Here is a 21,047-nt window from a genome sequence, read left to right on the forward strand (position 1 = left end):
AAAACGTAATATCATTATGTATAATATACAAAACGGGAATTACCCAAAACGGTGCATGATATAACGGAACACACATATATTATATTGGAAAAAATTTAAAAATTAAGAAGAAATTAACTGAGTGACTAGTTATGGACAACATTTAAGGTTCATGCACATTATACGACGCAACATGTAGCGACACGTTCCGATAAAATTTTCGCGGCATTTTTGCCTAGTTCAACTTGGTCGTGTTATGTCGTACGACTGTCGCTAGCTGTGCATGGCATCATAAGAAAACATGCAAAGTCGCTACGGCACCAATGACTCCAGCTGTAAATACTCATTTGAAATTGCTGCGCATAAAATTAGTACTACTAAATTTCAATACGCAGTCTACTTAGATGTAACTGAAATATGTGTCTATGTTTCACCTCTACACAAATTCTATGTATCACCTCAACAAATACTATTCATCGCAACCGATTCAGCTATATGTTATACACTATGGCCACCAGAGGTTTGTGTTTATGCTTTTCGGTACAACATATGTTGGGTAGCTAGTTGCCGGTAGATGGGTCTCCTAAGCATTATCTAAGCGAGGATCGTTTTTTTACGCATAGACGTAAACGTATACGCGTGTAAAAAAACACGGATAATAAATCAACCACAAACCACATCACCTTACTTGCCGTCTTTCAGTGAGTTTTACAGCTCCGGCTCACGCTCAATTCTCACGGGAATGCTCTGGATCATTGAGAGACTTGAGAAGCAGATGTCGTGAAATTTTCGCACACGTGAAATGTGATAGGCAGATGTCGCCGCTGTTTTTCATTTAACTCATACGGCGAAGGGCTAAGCAGCGACATCTATTTTTGAAAAAGTAGGTATATTAAAGGCCGCGCTGCCAACCTAAAAAGAAGTAATTAACAAATTATCTGGCTCACAAATTGAACCACACTTCTATCTGGATTTATCTGGCTCAAATCGTTGTTGTTGCATTTCATGCAAAATTATTTATCTGGCTTAGGATTTTGCCACCGGATGATAGCTACTGTGCGCACTTAAAAATTCCTCCAAAAATCCACTAAAAAATCAAATGTCAAATATTAACACATATTTTCCTACTTGAAACTGTCATGTGATTAATAAATTTTTCACCTGACTGACATTTTTCTTCGCGAATTTCTTCAATATATTTAACGAGGACTTGGAGAATTTTCTAACTTTTCCTGCGTGGAAAACTATTGATTCAAGAAGAAAAATCTAAGTTTCTCCTTTCCACTCGGATTCAACAAATTAAATAACAGCAAAAATGAAAATCTGTGGACCAAAATTATCGCTCTGTGGTTTGATTATCTCCGTATGGGGCATCATACAATTGGTGAGTTACCAATGAATTTCTTTATACTGCTAGTAATATTAATTTCTTTACAATCGATAATACATAGTGGGTTTTAAATCTAAAACATGTATTCAAGTTCGAAATTGACCTCATTGGTACGTGCTTCGTTTTAGGTGCTGATGGGAATTTTCTTCTTCATACATAGCGTTGCGCTGATTGAGGACCTGCCTATATTGGAGGAATATCATTCAATGGATGAGTTCTACAATGCAGCAAATGCTGCATATAACCAGGTATTATTCGATACAATGAAAAATCGCGGTAATTCTATACGACAGCATAAAAATTCTAATACGCGTCCAAAAATATCGAGAGAGGTGTCGAACGACGCGTGACGACGCTTGACATCTGTATTAATAATCCGAAACCGGAGAGGAAAAATTTTAAGTCGTTCAAAAGATATTAACGAAAAACCTAAAAATGACCCACGGGTCCCTCCGAAACCAGGGGTGGTATCCATAGTATTTATGCGCAGAACACCTGGTGGGTTCCCCTCACTAGGGTATGCACCTTGTCGTTGGTGTGAACTCCATAGCCCCCAACTATGAAGCGGAGCTGTTTAGGACTGACATCTAGGCCGTTTCGCCTCATAGGAGGGCGGCGGGATGTCGGTGACCAAGAACTGCCAACCCCCTAATCCAGGGTGTCATGCGGACCGTGCCTATTGCAGCCAGGGGATAAATTCGGCTGTATTCGAACGGAGATTCCCGATACCGGGCCACCTTGGGAAGTATTGATGGCCTTACCGTAGTAAGGGGCGCTGCTGTGGCGGACGGTTCTTTCCCCGTATATAATACTGAACCGCCGAGCCCGCCTTGTCGGGCAGGTGGTCGTACAACCAAGATGAACGACTCATTACCTGATTGTAATAAGGACGATGATAAGTGGAGGACTGAGTCGTAAGCCAAGGACGACAAAAACGCATTAAGCTATGCGTCGGACTCGGGGAGCGAGAGTAGTGCTGATTCAATGAACTCTGTGTTGGAGAAGCACACAAATAAAAACGGAGTAGAAGAGTGGAGAGGGTAGGGAGCAGAGGAAGAGTAAAAGAGGTCTCTCGCAGTACCGTGCAGCACTAAGAATTGTACAAACCTTGGGAGCAGTGGTCGACCCAACAGAAGTGGAGATCGAGCGCTTGGAATGCGCCCATGAGGCGGTAGAAGTAGGTCGAAGGCAGTTCAAACGGTTTGCTGCGGAAAACCTCGGTTCTGCAACCGGTACGAGGAGGAAGAAGCATCGAATGGCAGAATAAGGAGGCAACGTTCGGCGGTAGTGGACAAGCCAGCTTTCAAGAGGCAGAAAGGACCCAGTCCTAGACCCGCGAGGCAGGGCAGTCGCATAGACAAGACAAGTAGGGCCAAAGCTTGAAGACAGATGGACCCTAAAAGCGAGGTAGCAACTACCTCGAAAGCTGCGAGTCAGAGGGAAGTTCCAAGAAGGAGATAAGCCAAAGGGAGATAACGCCAAGTCTCTGGCTTTCTCGGAGGTGCTAAAGGGAGTTAACGCTAAGACTCCGGCTTTCTCGGAGGTGCCAAAGGGAGCTAACACTAAGACTCCGACTTTTCCCGAGAAGATGAGTGATGTGGCAAAGCAGTCACTGACTGTGGCGCTGGTTGATCGTAGCAGTCCTTTCGGACAAATGACTACTGAAAGTTGGAGATCTGTGGAAAGGCAGCTTATTAGCTTAATGCTTAAGATAATGCGGGAACAACCAAGTAAGCCCCTTCCAACCTTTGACTCGGGGGGGATGGTATAATGGTGTGACGATGATAGGGTGCGACAACATCGCGAGCTTGCGGTGGCTGGAGGAAGTAGTTACAAACCTCCAAAGGCAAGGCACGATCGCGCGGTTTGAGGTGGTGGATAAAGCGCAAATCCCCACGGTACCAAAAGTTATGGTATGGATACTATGCGTGATGAAGTCGGAGGATACACTGCGACTTCTTCAGAATAAGAATCCGAACATATCGACACAGGATTGGAAGGTACTTACTGCATCTCGGCCTACGGAGGAAGGTCAGTTCTACATCTTCCAAATAAACAAGCAGGCGGAGGATATATTGTACACGCAGCTTGGAAAAATGCCCTTTGGTAAGGCAAAATTTATATGCGAATGAGGAAAAGAAGTCCCGAGGATAAAAATCCTAACACGCTGGAAGTGGGCGAAGTCGAAAAGGACCCCAAAGCCTAAGGGAAAAAAGACAGGTGGAGGTAGCCGACGTCACCACGAAGGAAGGAGTTAGAAGAGGACCAACAGCCAGATGGTGCGTACAGAGGAACATCCGGCACAACAGTTGCGAGAGGCTGAAGGGGGCCTCGAATACTCTAAACGAAAAGGGCAAGGGGAGAACGACGACGTCACGACGAAGGTGTTGGAGGGGGACAAACAGCCCAATGGTGCTGCGAGTCCTACAGATAAACCTCCAACACAGTAAAGTGGCGTCGAGCAAACTCCTACTAACCCTTGAAGAGGGTTCGTTTGACGTGGCGCTGATCCAGGAGCCGTGGCTCTCATCGGTAGGAAGGGTTTCTGGACTTATCGCGCGCGGGTTTGGCGTTTACTACGCGCAAACGAAAGGACGGGTGCGAGCTGTAGTAATGGTAAGCAAACAGCTGCATTCATATATGCTGCCCAATTACATCACTGAGGACCTCGTACAGGTGGCCGTTGAGCAAAAGAATAATCAGACATTTATCCTGGAGTCCTGCTACATGGCCCATGCTGCGGAGGTTCCACCGATGGAGTGCAAAAGGCTAGTACAAGAGGAAGGGCGCTAAGGGCGGTTGGTCATAGGCGCAGGTGGAAATGCGCACCACAATGCGTGGGGAGGAGCAGATACGAACAAGAGAGGCGAATCTCTATTTCGTTACATCCTGCAAACCAATTTGCAGATAGCCAACAGGGGAAATGTCCCTACATACATTGGTCCAACATCCAGCAATGTTCTGGATATTACATTGAGCTCCGAGCGTGATATATGAAGGTATGATTTGATGATTCTTGATAGACCATCATTCTCCGACCATGCGTATATCAGCTTCAGCATCTACTACTGGACTAAATTCCAGAAACAAAGCTGGGAGAACCCAAAGAGGTCGCCAATTTTGAGGAACTGGAGGAGTCGAATTCCTAACAAGAACGCTTAAGACTGCATATAACAAAGCTTGCCCTCTAAGAAGATTCCGCCATGGTGGAGCAATGAGCTCAGTCTTCTAAGAAGACAGGTAAAAGAAATGTTTAAGCTCGCAAAGACCGCGGAAAGCGAAGCGTGTCGGGACGAGTACAGGGATCTACTGCGGATCTACAAGCGTGAAATTTCCAGAGCGAAGAGAATCTCATGGACAAGTTTCTGTACGGACATAGAGTGCTCCAGCGAAACAACAAGGTTGAAAAAAGTCCTAGCAAGGGGAAACATAGTCCAGGGACTAATAAAAAAAGAGAACGGGGAATGGTCACGTAATAGTGAGGAATACCTTGAGGTGCTTCTCGGCACACATTTCCCATCGGGAGACGGTTTAGAAGAGTCAGCGGACATCACTCACACTTCGATCACGGAGCAGGTAGTGCCGGGCTTGGTGACCGATATTTGTATTTAAGATCGAAAGGGCAGTGAAAACGTTTTGTAAGTTTAAATCGCCGGGCCAAGACGGTATATTCCCGGTCCTGCTACAAGTTTCAAGTATGGCGGTCGTGGAATGGCTTAAAATAATACTCGATGCGTGCATAAGCCTGAATCATGTACCGCACTCTTGGAGAACTACTCGTGTAGATTTCCTACCAAAGGCGGGGAAGATCGGTCACGTGTATCCCAAAGACTATATACCCATTAGCTGAACATCATTTCTGCTTAAAACCTTTGAGAGGCTGATAGATGTGTACATAAAGTCCAACGTGGATGAAAAGCTGCTCTCCACAACACAGCATGCGTACACCAAAGGCAAGTCGGTAGACACCGCATTGCATAGGGTGGTAATAAGCATAGAGAAATCCCAGGAATATAAGGAGTATGCTCTAGGAGTCTTCTTGGACATTGCCGGGCTTTCAATAATGTTTCTCAATGGGCGATTATGGATGATCTTAATTAAATTAAAGTACATCCCGCCTTAATCAGATGGATCGGCTGCATGTTAAATTGCAGGAAGATTACATCACAATGGGGATTGTATGAGGCCACGAAATCAGTGGACAGGGGCACGCCGCAGGGAGGGGTACTGTGGACGCTGGTCATCAACCAACTGCTCAGGCGATTTGATGAGGGACCCGTAAAACTTACGGCTTACGCAGATGACGTTGCAATTGTCATAAGTGGAAAGTGCCTTCCAACAATTAGTTCTTTGATGAATCGGGCGCTTCGTGATATTCATACCTGGGCATCTAATGTCGGGTTGAAAATAAATGAGGAGAAGACGGATATGACCCTGTTTACAAAGAGGTACAAGGTCCCAAATTGGACCAGGCCTAAGTTAGGAGGGTGACCTTACAGGAGAAACCTTGCACAAAATATCTAGGAATCATCCTAGATAGTAAGCTGTCATGGAAGCTCAACGTGGAGGAGAGGGTGAAGAAGGCTTCAACGGCACTTTATGCATGTAAAAGATTGCTGGGGTTTACGTGGGGCTTATCGCCCTCTCTTTCTGATTGGGTTTTTACAGCGATTGTAAGCCCTATTCTATAATATGGAGTTCTTGTTTGGTGGAAAGCCAGACAAAAAACAACATACCTCAAAAAGTTAGAGGGGGTATGCAGACTATCGATACTTAGCATTACGGGAGCCCTGAAAACAATCTTGACGGCTGCACTGTCCACCTGTAGACCTGGTAGCAAAGAACATAGCATTAACAACGGCAACCAGGCTCGGTGCCTCGGGGCAGCTTGAGCGCCGACCATATGGCCATAGTAGTATAGCGTCATCAACACACGGCGAACTGACTACCTGATTCCCTATGTGCGCTTCGAGGGAGATCTTAAGGTTGGATCAATGGTGCGCAAATGGCGGACGAGGCGATACATGTGTACGCAGATGGTTCCAAAGTAGTGGAAGGCGTAGGGTCTGCGGTATACTGTGCTAATCCGGAAATAAGCTGATCCTGCAGGCTGCCTGATTACTGTAGCGTTTTCCAAGCGGAAATATTAGCCGTAACCTAAGCAGTAGAAACCCTGGAAGAGAATAGCTTAAGCTGCAACCGTGTTAACTTTTATATTGACAGTCAAGCAGCAATTAAGGCAATAATCTCGCATAGCACAGCGTCTAAATGCGTGTTAGAGTGTATGTATGTATGTATGTATTTATTTGAAGTGTAAGGAGTCTCTGGAGAGAATCGGGACAGGGAGAAGCATACATCTGTATTGGGTCTCAGAGCATATGGGAATAGATGGGAATGAAAAAGCGGACGAACTAGCTAAAAAGGGCGCATCCCTTGAAGCTTGCTCCGTAGACGCCCCAATCTGATACAGCTGTCAGATCTAGAAGCAGCAAGTGGCTTAAGTCCTAGGAAGCTTCTAGTATTTGCCAAGAGGACGGAGTTATTTTATAACATAGGTCCTGGTTTTTGATAGGGTTTTTCAGTTTGGTCGTTAAAACAAACTTCCGGTAACACTACGGACTCAATCAGTCTATGTGAGGTCCTCATGGACCGGCCAGTTCAACCTAACCTTACCTAACCTGGTGGGTCCAACACCGGTTTGGAGACCAAAACTATATCTGCGCAAAACACTTATGTTCACAATTTTTTTTGTGGGTACACCAACATTACAACAACCACATGACAATCGCCAACTTCAACTGCAAATATCTCCGGACAGAGGTAAAATTATTTTTATTTTCCGGCTTCGGATTATTGTTGTCGAGATTAATACGCGTCTTTTGACACCTTTCATTTTTGGACGCGTATTAGCAGTGTCATGCTGTCGTATAGAATTACCAAAATCGCTTAGTGGTGTTTGATAAAATCAATGAAATGGACACTCCCTAAGGGAAAACCGAACGGTAGCGAAATTTGAATATACTCCTGTACTAATTAAATCGCTTCAACAATGATTAGGATGTCTCTTACCCTCCACTCGATAAATCGGTGGTACCATGACCTAGAAGTAATTTTTTTCGAGACTAATTGCTGTTGTACGCGAACTTCGCCCTGTTCAGCTATCCCGCAGAATCTCCAAGCCATTCTGATACATAGATCCATCTGTCTATGGCACACACCCCATTTAATTTGTTGTCACCTTCGGAGCGGTTCATTGTAGCTGGACTGAAAACAACCCATTTACTTATCTCCGAAAACGTAGATATGTATCATGACAGGGTGCCCACTAAGCAGAATTAAATGTATACTGCAACAACAACTTAGCGAATAATAATAAAATTGTTTTACTTCTAAAAGCATTAATAATTTTTTTTACAGAACGCCTACAATTGCTGGATTGCGGCATGCATTTATGTGCTTACGCTCCTATTATCCGCACAACAATTCTATGTGAACAGCCGAGCGACTGCCAATTAATGTTAGAGCGTCAGTATAAGTCATGAAGCAGCAAAAACAAAAAGAACATGTGCATAATAAATCCAATTTTCCTTAAAATCTTGTTCAAGTTAAGTTCTCTGACCTACATCACGCTGGTCTAAATTCATCAATAACCGATCAGCAATTGCATGTGCGTGTGAGTGAGCATATTGTAGCTGGTAGAAGATATTCTTATATGAATATATGAACATGTACTACAAACTGTACAAATCTAGCATGCCAGATAAACCAAAATAAGAAAAGAACCCTGAAACAGTCGCACTAAGGCAACGTCATCGTTTTACATTACGTTATCCCTACATCATAACGTATTATTAAAAAAAAAAAATACTAAACAATCATATCGCTAATATTCTTACAATATTCCTAAAAAATGCTGTCTTGTGTCTACCTTAAACTGCTCCAAGCTGTTGGCTAGCATATGAAATGGTCGTTAAAAATTAAATAATAAAATCAAATCACACATTCCATTATCGTCAGAAAATATCCAAACCAAATTACATAACTTTTTCTTCTGGTATTTTAATTTTGCTGTTTTTCTTAGACCTAATTTGCTTAGGCAAGTATTTTAAAGTATTTTTTTTTAAATATTTTTATTTGTATATTATTTTTTATTTTATTTTTTTTTTGCAAAATACAATTTTTTCCAAACATGTTCATTCTAACTTACATAAATTTAATACAAAATCATCGATTCTTTAATGCTTCTTTTAGCTAAGGAAAAATGCCGATATGCAAAAATCAAATCTTAAATTTGGTATATGGGAAACATTGTAGATGGTATTTTGAAAAATTTGAGTACATTCAACTTTTTTGTTTAAGTTATTTGTTTTTCAACAAAAGCACGCAATATGATGTAAATTAAATAAATCTTTCAAAACTCCTAAAACTACAACTACACAAATAATGTTTGTATATATAAAAAGCAGTTTCGGGCGAATCTATAAAAACTATGTAATATTACCTGTTCCAAATGTTGTAGAAAAACACATCAATCTGTAAACTTCATTTAAAAATGTTTATATTAAATAAATATAATTTACGTAATAAAGTATTCTAGAAAAATGAATATAAAGTATTGAAGCATTCTTGTACTAATAAACTATTATAAACTATTTTATAAACCCTAATAACCGATAAACGATGGAAAGTCTTCTTCTCTGAAAAGTTGTTTACTTTGAAAGACTCAGAAATGTTTTTTAAATTAATGTTGAAACTGATGATAGAGCTCAATCTCATTTGGGGTAGTCGTATAATTTTGGCAGGGAGACTATAGTGTGCCTTTCAAATATACACAAAAGTGCCGTTAGAATCAGGTCGGTAAAAGGTGTGAAGTTGAACTGATGAGGTCTAAGTCTTATGTTTCTCAGACTCACTTTTCTTGTTACTTAAAGATGTATCCATTTCCTCTGTGCTCGTTGTCAAACGGCATCTTTTCGACCGCGAGGTAGTGTGATTAGATGGGATCTTACTTGAATGCGCTGAATACGCTTTCACTGATGGTCGATGGCAATTCTTCAGTCGTAAGCTGCCGATTCGCTGGAAAACTTTAATATTCCAATTTGGAGTCATCCGCTCGTCTGACCATATTCGGACGTCAGTCTGTTGTTGTAGCAGTGCTTCGCCCCATCCAATAGGTGCGACCAATCAAAAATTGTCATCAATGTCCTCTAACGGGGGGAGTCCAGGGAAACTTGCTGTTTCAACAGGGGTAGACCAGAATTAGAGGGGTGTTAGAGGCGTTGGTGGATGCCAGTCTTTTGTTTAACGGCGCTTTGTTATTTCATCGTAAGAAAATAATGTTTTCCCTCCATAACTTTAACATGCTCTGGAAGTCGGTTACCAGGTCTTCTCCTTGAAGCGATAAGGTGACTCTCCGAATGTCTTAAGGGATTTTGTCAATGTTGACAGTCCTTAGCCGGATATTAATCCGGTACGTTCCGGAAAAAGCACCATAAAGATATTAGCCCAACTATCTCGGGAACGATTTGATAAAACCACTTTGAACCTTCTACGTCATCCAACCCCCTCCTTCCGTGAGGAGCTTGGGATCGAGAGAGCCTCGTCTGCTGAATATATAGGATTCGAGACGGGTAGGTGAGGTTGATAAATGGCTTGGAGAAGCTAAAAACTGCGCTGGTAATTCTTTAAAGGTTTAGGCTTCACAAGCCCTTTGCAGCCAGGTCTGCAGAATTGTTTCTAAAAGAATTTGTACCGGTCTTGAGATATCTTGCATACACTTCGGGCACAATCCTTTTAGTCACATCTTAAGCTCATTATATACTACAATATACTATAAAAGCGTGCAACTACTGGCATATGCTGATGAAATTGATATCATCGGCCTAAACACCCGCGCTGTTAGTTCTGCTTACTCCAAACTGGAAAAAGAAGCGGTAAAGATGGGTTTGATGGTGAATGAGGACAAAACGAAGTACCTGCTGTCATCGAGCAAAGAGTCAGCGCATATGCGCCTTGGCAACCACGCTACTGTTGGCAGCCATAATTTCGAAATAGTAAAAGACTTCGTTTATTTGGGAACCAGCATCAACACTAGCAACAACATCAGCACTGAAATCCAGCGAAGAATCAATCTTGCCAATAAATGCTACTTTGGACTAGGTAGGCAATTGAAAAATAAAGTCCTCTCTCGGCGAACGAAAATCATACTCTACAAGTCACTTATCGTACCCGTCCTGCTATATGGGGCAGAAGCATGGACCATGACAACAGCAGATGAAACGGCTTTGGGAGTGTTCGAGAGAAAAGTTCTTCGAAAGATTTATGGATCCCTACGCGTTGGCGATGGCGAGTACCGAAGAAGATTTAATGATGAGCTGTACGAGCTATACGCAGACATCAACATAGTCCAGCGAATTAAAATGCAGCGGCTGCGCTGGCTAGGCCATGTTATGCGAATGAAAGATGATGCTCCGGCCAAGAAAGTGTTTCTACCGGAACCCGCCTATGGAAGCAGAGGTAGAGGGCGGCCCCCACTCCGTTGGAAGGACCAGATGGAAAACGATTTAAACTCCCTTGGTGTGACCAATTGGCGCCGGTTGGCGGAGCGAAGGAGCAACTGGCGCGCCTTGTTGGACGGCCATAACCGTTTAGACGGTTAAGTGCCAATTAAGTAAGTAAGCTCATTGCACCACTATTTTTTCTAACTAGACCCTTCTCTTTGCTCGTCACGATAACACTCACATACAACGCGTGTTGCTACTCCCGGAAACGGCGGTACCCGTAGCCTTATTCCTCCTAGCAGGAGTTATTTCTCGGATTCGATAGAAGTCTTTGATGGCCGCCGCGGCGGTACGTAGTAATTGATAGTTCTCAGTGAGCAGATATGAGAGCCGTGCGGACATGTCACCAGCAGTCTGTTCATGTGTCATTACAGGAACATAGCTTACGATTCCCTAATTTATTCGAGAATAAATTTCGCGTGAGAATCGGCTAATCACGAGCTATATAGAGCTTACCAATTCTTCTGGAAAAATCACAAGTAAAAACAGTGGAATGCATATAGCACTGCCAATGCAGCGGCTCAGTTGAGTAAAGTAAAGCTCGTTAGATTTAAGAGTATTTCGATATATGTACGAGAATGTCATGAGAAGCCATGATATCGGTTTCAAGAGCTTCAAAGTACTCGTTTGTGTTCAAGCAAGAATCAGAAGCTCGTAGCCCAGAATACCCGAAAGAAGGCGTAACAGTGAGGATTCATCATGGTGGCTCTTTTGGACTACATGCTCAGCGGCACAACTACACCTCATTTCACGCCTTTGAAGACATCTAATTTGTTAATTATGAATGAAGAATATCGACAAACAGGCATAGTTAAGAATCCGAAAAACGCATGAATTAAAATTTTTAAAAATTTATTAATTAAAAAAGGTTATTTTTAGCTAACACAATTTTTTTAGTTCTTAGATTGTTTCCGAATTTCGAAAAAATACCGATCCGAAATATTTATTTACCTCGAGAGTTGTTAATTACCGCTGGTGAGGAAAATAGCCCACTGTGCATTGCCAATAACTCGATTTCGAGACAATTTTCCCCAAAATAGCCAATAGTGAGCCTTTGCTTAGATACTAAAACATCTAACTCAATTATTACAGATTTAATAAAAAGGAGTTAAAATTTTTTTTTAAACATATTGGCGCATAATCATAGTCAAAATAAAATAGGTTTTAAATTTGTTGCAGCTTTTTGACATAATTTTCTATGAGCTATCTGCCAAAACAGCTGCAACTAAATTTAAAACCTATTTTATTTCGACTATGAATATGCGCCATTTAGTTCAATCAAATCGATTTTTATATTTTTGTATGTGTGTAGCCTGTAGGGAAAATCTCTAGTTCAAAACTTATGTGATTGTAGTGCATTCCGAACCACTACTAGTTCCCACCCATCTCTTTAACATGCTTTTAATTAGCGAATTTTAACATGGTGATGTCCTAGGCGGTGGAAATTGTCGCCGCTGCATTATCTTTTCTCCGGTCTCGAACTAGATACAACTTTCCACTTTAGGACTCGCGCGCTCTTTTGGCACCTTTTCCATAGTTCAGAATTAGCGTAGAAATGTACAGTTTGGATCTAGTTATTTTCTTGGTACTATTTCGTTATCTCCGAACAGGACCGAAATCCTACATGTTGCTTTTAATATTATTTAATATTAACCCCTTTTTCTATAGTTCCGAACCGATGGGAAGAAAAGGTATACTCATAGTCGATGCTTCTTAACACTGGGAGTAGTTTTTTATGTAGGTGACCTATTTCTCAAATTGTAAAATATGAAATATAAAAATCCAAACTGTCTATTTTATAACTGGAGAAAATCTAGTTATTTGGCACTTTAGGTATATACACCATTTCCAGTTGTAAATGAGAAAGCGTAACTTGGAAATAAGAATAATCAATTGTAAATGAGAAACCGTCATATGAAAATAAGAAAAAATACTTGTAAATGAGAAAGCGTTAGTTGGACATAACATTTGTAAATTGTAAATTAGATTATTCAATTGTAAATTACGGAGCGTCAAATGTAAATAAGAATACGTCATATGAAAATGAGAATAGTAAATTGTAAATGCGAAAGCGTCACTTCGGTATGAGAATAGTAATTCGTAAATAGTAGAGCGTCAAAAGAAAATGCAAAACTGTAATTTGTATTTGAGAATAAGCGGTTGGTAATGACAAAGCGTCAAATGTAAATGCGAACGAAAATCGACACTGATGATTGCACAACGCCAAAACCGGTTTGTCTCAAAACGAAATTTGACAAGGGATGACGGAAAATCTTACAGCTTTAAACGAGCAATTCTTGTATGTTTGTATGTTTGTATAGCCGAACGATCTCGGGAACGGCTCAACCGATTTAAATGGAATTTGGCACAGAGTTAATGGATCACCTTCTAAGACTTTCTACCTAGACATTGCCTCTTGGAATGTTTCACAAGGTTTCCACCTATTCGAAATTAAAAAAAAAAATTGCATGAGATATGCCGATATGGGTATCAAACGAAAGGTATTTCACTCCGCATTATAATAGGGACATTTTTGAGTAGAGTTGCCATTTAGGGTTGCCACCTATTCGAAATAAAAAAAAAATTGGTTGAGATATGCCGATATGTCTATCGAACGAAAGGTATTTCACTCCGCATTACAATAGGGACATCTTTGAGTAGGGTTGCCATTTAGGGTTGCCACCTATTCGAAATTAAAAAAAAACTGCATGAGATATGTCGATATAGGTATCAAACGAAAGGTATTTCACTCCGCATTACAATAGGGAAATTTTTGAGTAGGCTTGCCATTTAGGGTTGCTACCTATTCGAAATTAAAAAAAAATATTGATTTAGATATGTCGATATGGGTATCAAACGAAAGGTTTTTCACTCCGCATTACAACAGGGACATTTTTGAGTAGGGTTTCCATTTGAGGTTGGGGTAGTTAGACGAAATAGTACTTTACTTACTCATATTCTATTAAAGCTTTAAAGGAGAATATTAAAGTTAAAAATCTTCGTAAAAAAATCTTACACATTCGAATTAATTTTCTTAATTTCACAGACGCTAATAAAATTGAAATGCAATATCAAGGCACCGTGGCAAATTCTAGCAAAATATATTTATATGCATATTTTTGGCAAATATGAAATGAATAATTGCAATTTCTCACAGATTACTATTAGAAAGATTTCTCACCATAGCAAAAATATACCTCACCATGGTAATTTGCTACCGTTGAACACTAGAGGCATATGTTCAATTTGAAAACGACATCTAACCATTTAACTACTTACCAACAGATGGCGATTAGGGGAGTAAGTGGACATTTAAGTAAACTAACTGATAGTTGTCATTCGTGAAATTTACAAGTTTTTGGAATGTAATAAAATAATAAATAATTTGACGCTTTCTCATTTACAATTGGATAATCTCACTTCCATATGACACTTTCGTATTTAAAATTGTCTATTCTCATCTACAACTGACTATTCTCACTTACAATTACGCTTTCGAAATTTCATTTGATGCTTTTGGCCGTGGTGTTATGGTAGCGTGCTCCGCCTATCACACCGAAGATTCCGGGCTCACGCCCATGGGAAAGCAACATCAACATTTTATAAACAGATTTTTCAAATAGAAGAAAATTTTTCTAAGCGGGGTCGCCCCTCGGTAGTGTTTGGCAAGCTCTCCGAGTGTATTTCTGGAAAGGTTAGGAGCGCCTTATCGTCGATGCTGCAGGAGTTGTAAAAATGATGAGGAAGAGGAAATGGTGGTTCACCTCATCTGCAACTGCCCGGCACTGAGCCATTTCTAGATAGTCTGAGCCAGGTTGTGGAGCATGACGTCAAGGACCTAAAAATTTGCATCAGGACTCAAAATGGTTCGAAGAGGAAACGTAATGGTGTATTTTTGTGATATCGTAATGGGCGTTATATCACTGCCATAAGTGTGCCTTCGGGCAGCCACTTCTCCTAACCTAACCTAAGAAAAATTTTGAAGTCGTCGTTCATTTAGATGATCCGTTCCATAGTTATTGGGGCTGAATTTTATTCGACCTTAAAAAATAAAAGTCCCAATATAACTTTTATTTTCGGACTTATAAAATTTTGAAAGAAGCCCGAAAAATATAAAGGATGCATGATTCGTCATAAAAATGCTATGGGGATCCCCCGGATCCCCGGAGGGAATTTTTTAACACGGACTTTTTCTATTAAGGAAAAACAAAGATAACTATTTAAATGGGTCCCTGTTGTTTTGTATATTTTCGGCCAAATTAAAAAATTATAAAAGTATACCCCGACCTTTCCTTCCTAATACCTTTGACTATAAAATTACCGTTTCAAGGGAGTAGGAGACAGATATTTGATATTTAAAGACCACCATAATGTACATTAACATCACACACCTACCTGTGAAAGGCGCCTGGTCGAAAATAAAATAAAAATTTCGCATTTTCGTTTTTTATTTTGTATGTATTTCAATTTTAGAAGTTTTTAATTAATAACATTATTTTTCAACATATTTCGATACTAATTTCTTATTCAACTTAATTCGTAATAATAATATAATAACTAAAAACTTATTAGAGAAATAAAATATTTAATTTGCTACGAACAACTGCATTTTTTACAGTGTACTCAAATAAAATATGTATGTATATATGTACTTATTGCATAAGTTATAAGACTAGATGTAAAAACAACATTTTTCAATTGTGTAACAACGCAGTAAACGTAACATTTTCGAAATTCGGTTGAAAATACGCAACTTATATTTAAAAAAAAAATTTCAATATTTATGTTATCCTAAAATACGCCTAAAATTTAACTTATATATATAAGTACTAGCATAAATTGATATTATTTGTTTTTTTTTTTTTAATATTAATTTTTATAAATTTTTGAAGCTTCTGCTCTAAACTTGATTTGCAATTTTTAAGCCCTTTTATATTTTCGATATTTTTTTTTTTTCAAAATGTTTTTTCAAAATTTTTAATATTTTTTTTTGACTCTCAAAAAGTTTTTGTTGTTTTTTTTTTCAATAGAGTAAAGATTTGTAGCAAATTGTTTATTAAGAGTTTTGTTTTGGTTTAATATCAATTGATTTCCTGTTTCTGTTTCATTCATTATATATTTGTGTTAAATTTTATTTGTATATATGTATGTATGTAGATATTTGTATTTATGTATATAACATTATTTAATTTGAAATTTCTGCAAAAAATTTACAAAAAAGGCCAACACATGCTTCACTTTATCATTTTTGTTTTTCTCTCTGCTTTCCTTACTCGATATATTTTGTTAAATTTATGCGTTCCTGATTGCGGCTCGAGCTTCGAGAAGATTTTCGATTGAGCGGTTCCAAATATGCCGCGGGCGTCCAACCCTCTGTATTGGCTTCTGTACGTTGTAAAAAATCGGTCGATATGCAAGGTGGGTGGGAGATAAGTGAGAAAAGAATAATATTAAGAGTTAGTATAAATGTCATTAAAAGCTGTTCTGATAAATTTTAAACATATGTACTATATATTTATTTTACAGTTCTAGGGATGCAATTGTTTAATTCGAAAGCTTATATACAGCTATATTAACTATATATACATCTCTATACATGCTTTAGCATACTTAATTGAAGTAAATGTATATAAATGCAAATGTGCAAATAATATATACAATTAAATTACCTAAATCACGCACAAACCACCATCCAGCACATCCAACTTTTAATAATTCAACAGTACCACCTTCTCGCATCGAGACCTCCGAATGACCCATAGCCGTATAGTCGGCAAGGGCAACAAATTTACTGCCCTAAAATTACAAATTTAGCTACTTTAAAAATCGTTATAAATACATACGAAATTTTCATTCACTTAAAAATTTGAGTTTCAGTGTAGTTCTTTATTCTTGTGTGAAATTTAGCTTGAAATGTTTAACCCTTTGGCTGCCTGAGTGTACATTTTCATATTCGTTTTTTTTTTACACTACACGCGGTTGATATAACTTTCGGAGGTCAAAATGAGCCGAGAACGAAATTTTTTAACGTAGTTCGAACAATAGTTTACCATGGCGCTAACATCAAAACCAATTCTTCAGTCGTTTCCAGTTGATGACAATTAAATTAATTAATTTTATCAATCAAGGGAATGCTGGTAAATCAGTAAATAAACGCGCTCTAACATTTATTAACTCAATTAATACTAAGCATTGTATTGACTTATCTTGTTTGGTTGATTTTCCGACAGGGTGGATAAATGATGTATATTGGAACGATTTTCCGTCATCCCTTGTCAAATTTGGTTTTGAGACAAACCGGTTTCGGCGTTGTGCCATCATCAGTGTCGATTTTCGTTCTGATCTGTTGTTGTCATTTGTCCTGTATTTATAGTTCGTAGGTATATGAGCAGGTATTGTCAAATTGATGCTTGGGTATATTTAGTTATGTGTATGTGCTGTGTGCTCGTTCAGAACCGAGGGTGGTTTACTAATCGATTTGTGTGGCTGACTGGGGTAGGTAGAAATCTGTGATTTTAGTCGTTTGACCTTCTTTGTCGGTTTTTTGTTTTGGTGTGTTAATTGTTTTGTGTTTATTTGTTGTTGTGCGTTTGTCTGTTGTACCTGTGTGATTAAGTTGTTTCCTGTAAACAAGTTTTAAAGGCTCGAATATTGTGTCAGAAATGGTGTTTATCTGTTCGTTTATTATTCTACCGTCGAATGTTTTCTGTTTGTAGATTTCCATGTTTTCGAGTACGTTGAGACGTCGGCCCTTTTCTTGTATGTGAAGAACCCTAACTGTTTTATTGATGTTTGCTGGGGAACATTCATTCTCGACCATGTGATTCGCGAAGTTAGACTCGGGTATAATGTTTGGATTCCGTATTTTTTTGTTGTAATCTCTAATATGTTCTCTGAACCTCGTTCTTATTTGCCGTCCTGTTTGTCCTATGTAACTATGCTGGCATCCGCAGGTAAGCTTGTATACGCCGTGGCTGCTAAACGGATCCTCTGAGTTAATGTTAGTTCTTAGTTTTCGCCCTAGATTGTTCGATGTTTTGAATGCTGTGTTAATGTTATATTTTTTAAAGAAATTTGCCAATTTATATGTTGCTTTTCCAGTATATGTCAGAGTCGTCCAGCTATTATTTTCTTTTTCATTATTTCTTTTTGGTTCTCCATTTGTCCTTCTGAGCTTAATAATAAAATAACTACTAATAACGAAGAGCTCGTACTGGAGTACCTCAACAAACAGCACGGCAATATAAAATTTACAATGGAAACCGAAAAAGACGGAGGAATCAACTATCTAGACCTCACGATAAATATTGATAAAGAAGCCAAAAGATTTAACTATGACATATATAGAAAGTCAACGGCCACCGACACAATAATACACAATACCTCAAATCACCCTCAACATCATAAAAATGCAGCATTAAGGCACTTGGTACATAGACTTGAAAGAACACCTCTTACACAAGAGGCATATAAGAGAGAACTTGAGGTCATATATAATATCGCTGCAAACAACGGATATAAAAAAGCACTAGTAGATAAGCTCAGAAGAACAAATGGAGAACCAAAAAGAAATAATGAAAAAGAAAATAATAGCTGGACGACTATGACATATACTGGAAAAGCAACATATAAATTGGCAAATTTCTTTAAAAAATATAACATTAACACAGCATTCAAAACATCGAACAATCTAGGGCGAAAACTAAGAACTAACATTAACTCAGAGGATCCGTTTAGCAGCCACGGCGTATACAAGCTTACCTGCGGATGCCAGCATAGTTACATAGGACAAACAGGACGGCAAATAAGAACGAGGTTCAGAGAACATATTAGAGATTACAACAAAAAAATACGGAATCCAAACATTATACCCGAGTCTAACTTCGCGAATCACATGGTCGAGAATGAATGTTCCCCAGCAAACATCAATAAAACAGTTAGGGTTCTTCACATACAAGAAAAGGGCCGACGTCTCAACGTACTCGAAAACATGGAAATCTACAAACAGAAAACATTCGACGGTAGAATAATAAACGAACAGATAAACACCATTTCTGACACAATATTCGAGCCTTTAAAACTTGTTTACAGGAAACAACTTAATCACACAGGTACAACAGACAAACGCACAACAACAAATAAACACAAAACAATTAACACACCAAAACAAAAAACCGACAAAGAAGGTCAAACGACTAAAATCACAGATTTCTACCTACCCCAGTCAGCCACACAAATCGATTAGTAAACCACCCTCGGTTCTGAACGAACACACAGCACATACACATAACTAAATATACCCAAGCATCAATTTGACAATACCTGCTCATATACCTACGAACTATAAATACAGGACAAATGACAACAACAGATCAGAACTAAAATCGACACTGTTGATGGCACAACGCCGAAACCGGTTTGTCTCAAAACCAAATTTGACAAGGGATGACGGAAAATCGTTCCAATATACATCATTGTATTGACATTGTGGCGAATATTAGCAGTTTCGGTATGTCACTATGCCGTTGAAAGAGAAAACAGCCACGCATACATCTATACAGCAAAAAACAGCGCATATTTTTGAGCCATATTAACACATAGGCATAACAGGGATGATAAATGGATTTTTTCATTTTGTACCAAACGAGGAAAAAAAAATGTACCAAATCATCCAAAAATGTAGCAAAAGTCTTCGAATGTGAATTTGAACAAAAGTCTTCGGATGTGAATTTGAACCAAACTAGAGCTATATTCTGCTTCTTTATCCAAAAACTGTTTTTAGTCAGGAAACTTTCTAACACAAATTAAAGGTAGTATAACAGGGAAATATGATTTATGAAGAAATACTTTTCCATTAAAAATAATAAAAGAAGTTTATCGATTGAAGCGTAAAATTATGTGCATATATAAAAACATTTCTTTATTGAGTACCAGTAAGGACCATAAAATTAATATTAAAAAACAAAAATAATAGCTGCATTCAATGAAAAACATTGCATAAAAACATTTTAGGTACAAAAGATTTAGACTCAGGTATAAAAGTTGTCAAATTGTCGCCTACATCTATACTAATAGCTCATGTTTCAATCACAACATTAACAGTTCTTCTGCTTTTAGTTCTTTAAATACCTCAGTTGACATAAAGATTTTTTTTCGTATCTATATTATGACAATTACTGTTAGTTCATTTCATCAAGCCTCTAGAAATTCGAAACTGGGTTATTTGAAGTCTATTTCTGCACTTAGTTTTAATTAAATTTTAAATAGAAAATATCCTTTCTACGTTTCTAGATGAATGTGGAATCGACAATATGCCTTGAACTATTCTATAAATATTAAGTTAATTTAGTGACCTTTAATAATGTATCTGTGAGTTAAGCTGGCTCGAGGTCAGGTGTAATAAAACACTAGAAGTTCTTGTATAACCGATATATTTCGATTACCTTCGGTAATCGTCCTCAGGTTAACTATTAACAATAAAAAACAACATGAAAATTATAATCAAACAATATACCACAAATAACAATAATTTTTCTAATTACATACATTTATTTCACTTTTTCACTGTCTGACGTGGAGTATTATACTGTTTATTTTTTGTCAACAAGTGTCTGTACGACTGTGCAGTATTATCAATATCTGTTTTGTAGTTAATTCGTATGTTTGAAGGTGTGTTAACGATATGTAACATTTCTAATGTGTACCTCTTCCTCCATTTATCTTCTTTCTCAATAACTGAAGCGTCGTCGAAGTTCGGACTGTGATAACTGCTGGCACAGTGGGACATGAGAGCTGTTTTATGGTTCTTAGTAGAATAACATTGTTTGTAATCAGATTTGTGTTGTGACAGTTGAGTTTTTAATTTTGCTTTGCTTGTGCCCACATAAATCTTATTGCACGATTCTTTATCATTACCTTTGCAAGGAATTTTGTATACAACATCGCTTTTTTCGGTTTGGTATTTTTGATTTTGTTTTATTGAAAATATGTTTTAGAGTGTTTATTGGTTTATGGCCAATTTTTGTTTCTTCGCTATTATAGCAATCTGATTTGGCAAGTCGCTCTGATAAACCAGGTACGTAAATAACAGATTTAAATGTTTTTGGGGTTTTTGGTAT

The 21,047-nt window shown here is 38.5% G+C and overlaps 2 protein-coding genes across 6 annotated transcripts in view; one reads left to right on the forward strand and one right to left on the reverse strand.

The window, feature by feature from the left end:
* Positions 1-1,101: 1,101 nt before the first annotated feature.
* On the forward strand, positions 1,102-8,981 carry LOC137245341 (ribonuclease kappa-B). Its single transcript, XM_067775846.1, has 3 exons — positions 1,102-1,363; positions 1,498-1,617; positions 7,787-8,981. The coding sequence occupies exons 1-3, from the start codon at positions 1,295-1,297 to the stop codon at positions 7,883-7,885; spliced, it is 288 nt and encodes a 95-aa protein (XP_067631947.1). The 5' UTR covers positions 1,102-1,294; the 3' UTR covers positions 7,886-8,981.
* Positions 8,982-15,366: 6,385 nt separating this feature from the next.
* LOC137245342 (uncharacterized) overlaps positions 15,367-21,047 on the reverse strand; it is an 89,016-nt gene continuing 83,335 nt past the window's right edge. Inside the window, exons 8-9 of one of the 5 annotated variants that reach the window (XM_067775847.1) lie at positions 16,599-16,725; positions 15,367-16,314 (exon numbers count right to left, since the gene is read on the reverse strand). In XM_067775847.1, the coding sequence (XP_067631948.1) occupies positions 16,199-16,314; positions 16,599-16,725 (243 nt within the window). In that variant the 3' untranslated portion in view covers positions 15,367-16,198. Of the gene's footprint in view, positions 16,315-16,598; positions 16,726-21,047 lie in introns of those variants that run through there. The other 4 variants (XM_067775848.1, XR_010951305.1, XR_010951304.1 and 1 more) reach the window with 4 other exon arrangements.

The sequence above is a fragment of the Eurosta solidaginis genome, chromosome 3 (assembly GCF_040869045.1).
Source record: "Eurosta solidaginis isolate ZX-2024a chromosome 3, ASM4086904v1, whole genome shotgun sequence".
Lineage (NCBI taxonomy): Eukaryota > Metazoa > Arthropoda > Insecta > Diptera > Tephritidae > Eurosta > Eurosta solidaginis.

Coding starts and splice junctions, on each gene's coding strand:
- LOC137245341 (XM_067775846.1), top strand. CDS start 1,295: ATGAAAATCTGTGGACCAAAATTATCGCTCTGTGGTTTGATTATCTCC. Junction 1,364..1,497: donor TATGGGGCATCATACAATTG/GTGAGTTACCAA, acceptor GCTTCGTTTTAG/GTGCTGATGGGAATTTTCTT. Junction 1,618..7,786: donor CAAATGCTGCATATAACCAG/GTATTATTCGAT, acceptor TTTTTTTTACAG/AACGCCTACAATTGCTGGAT.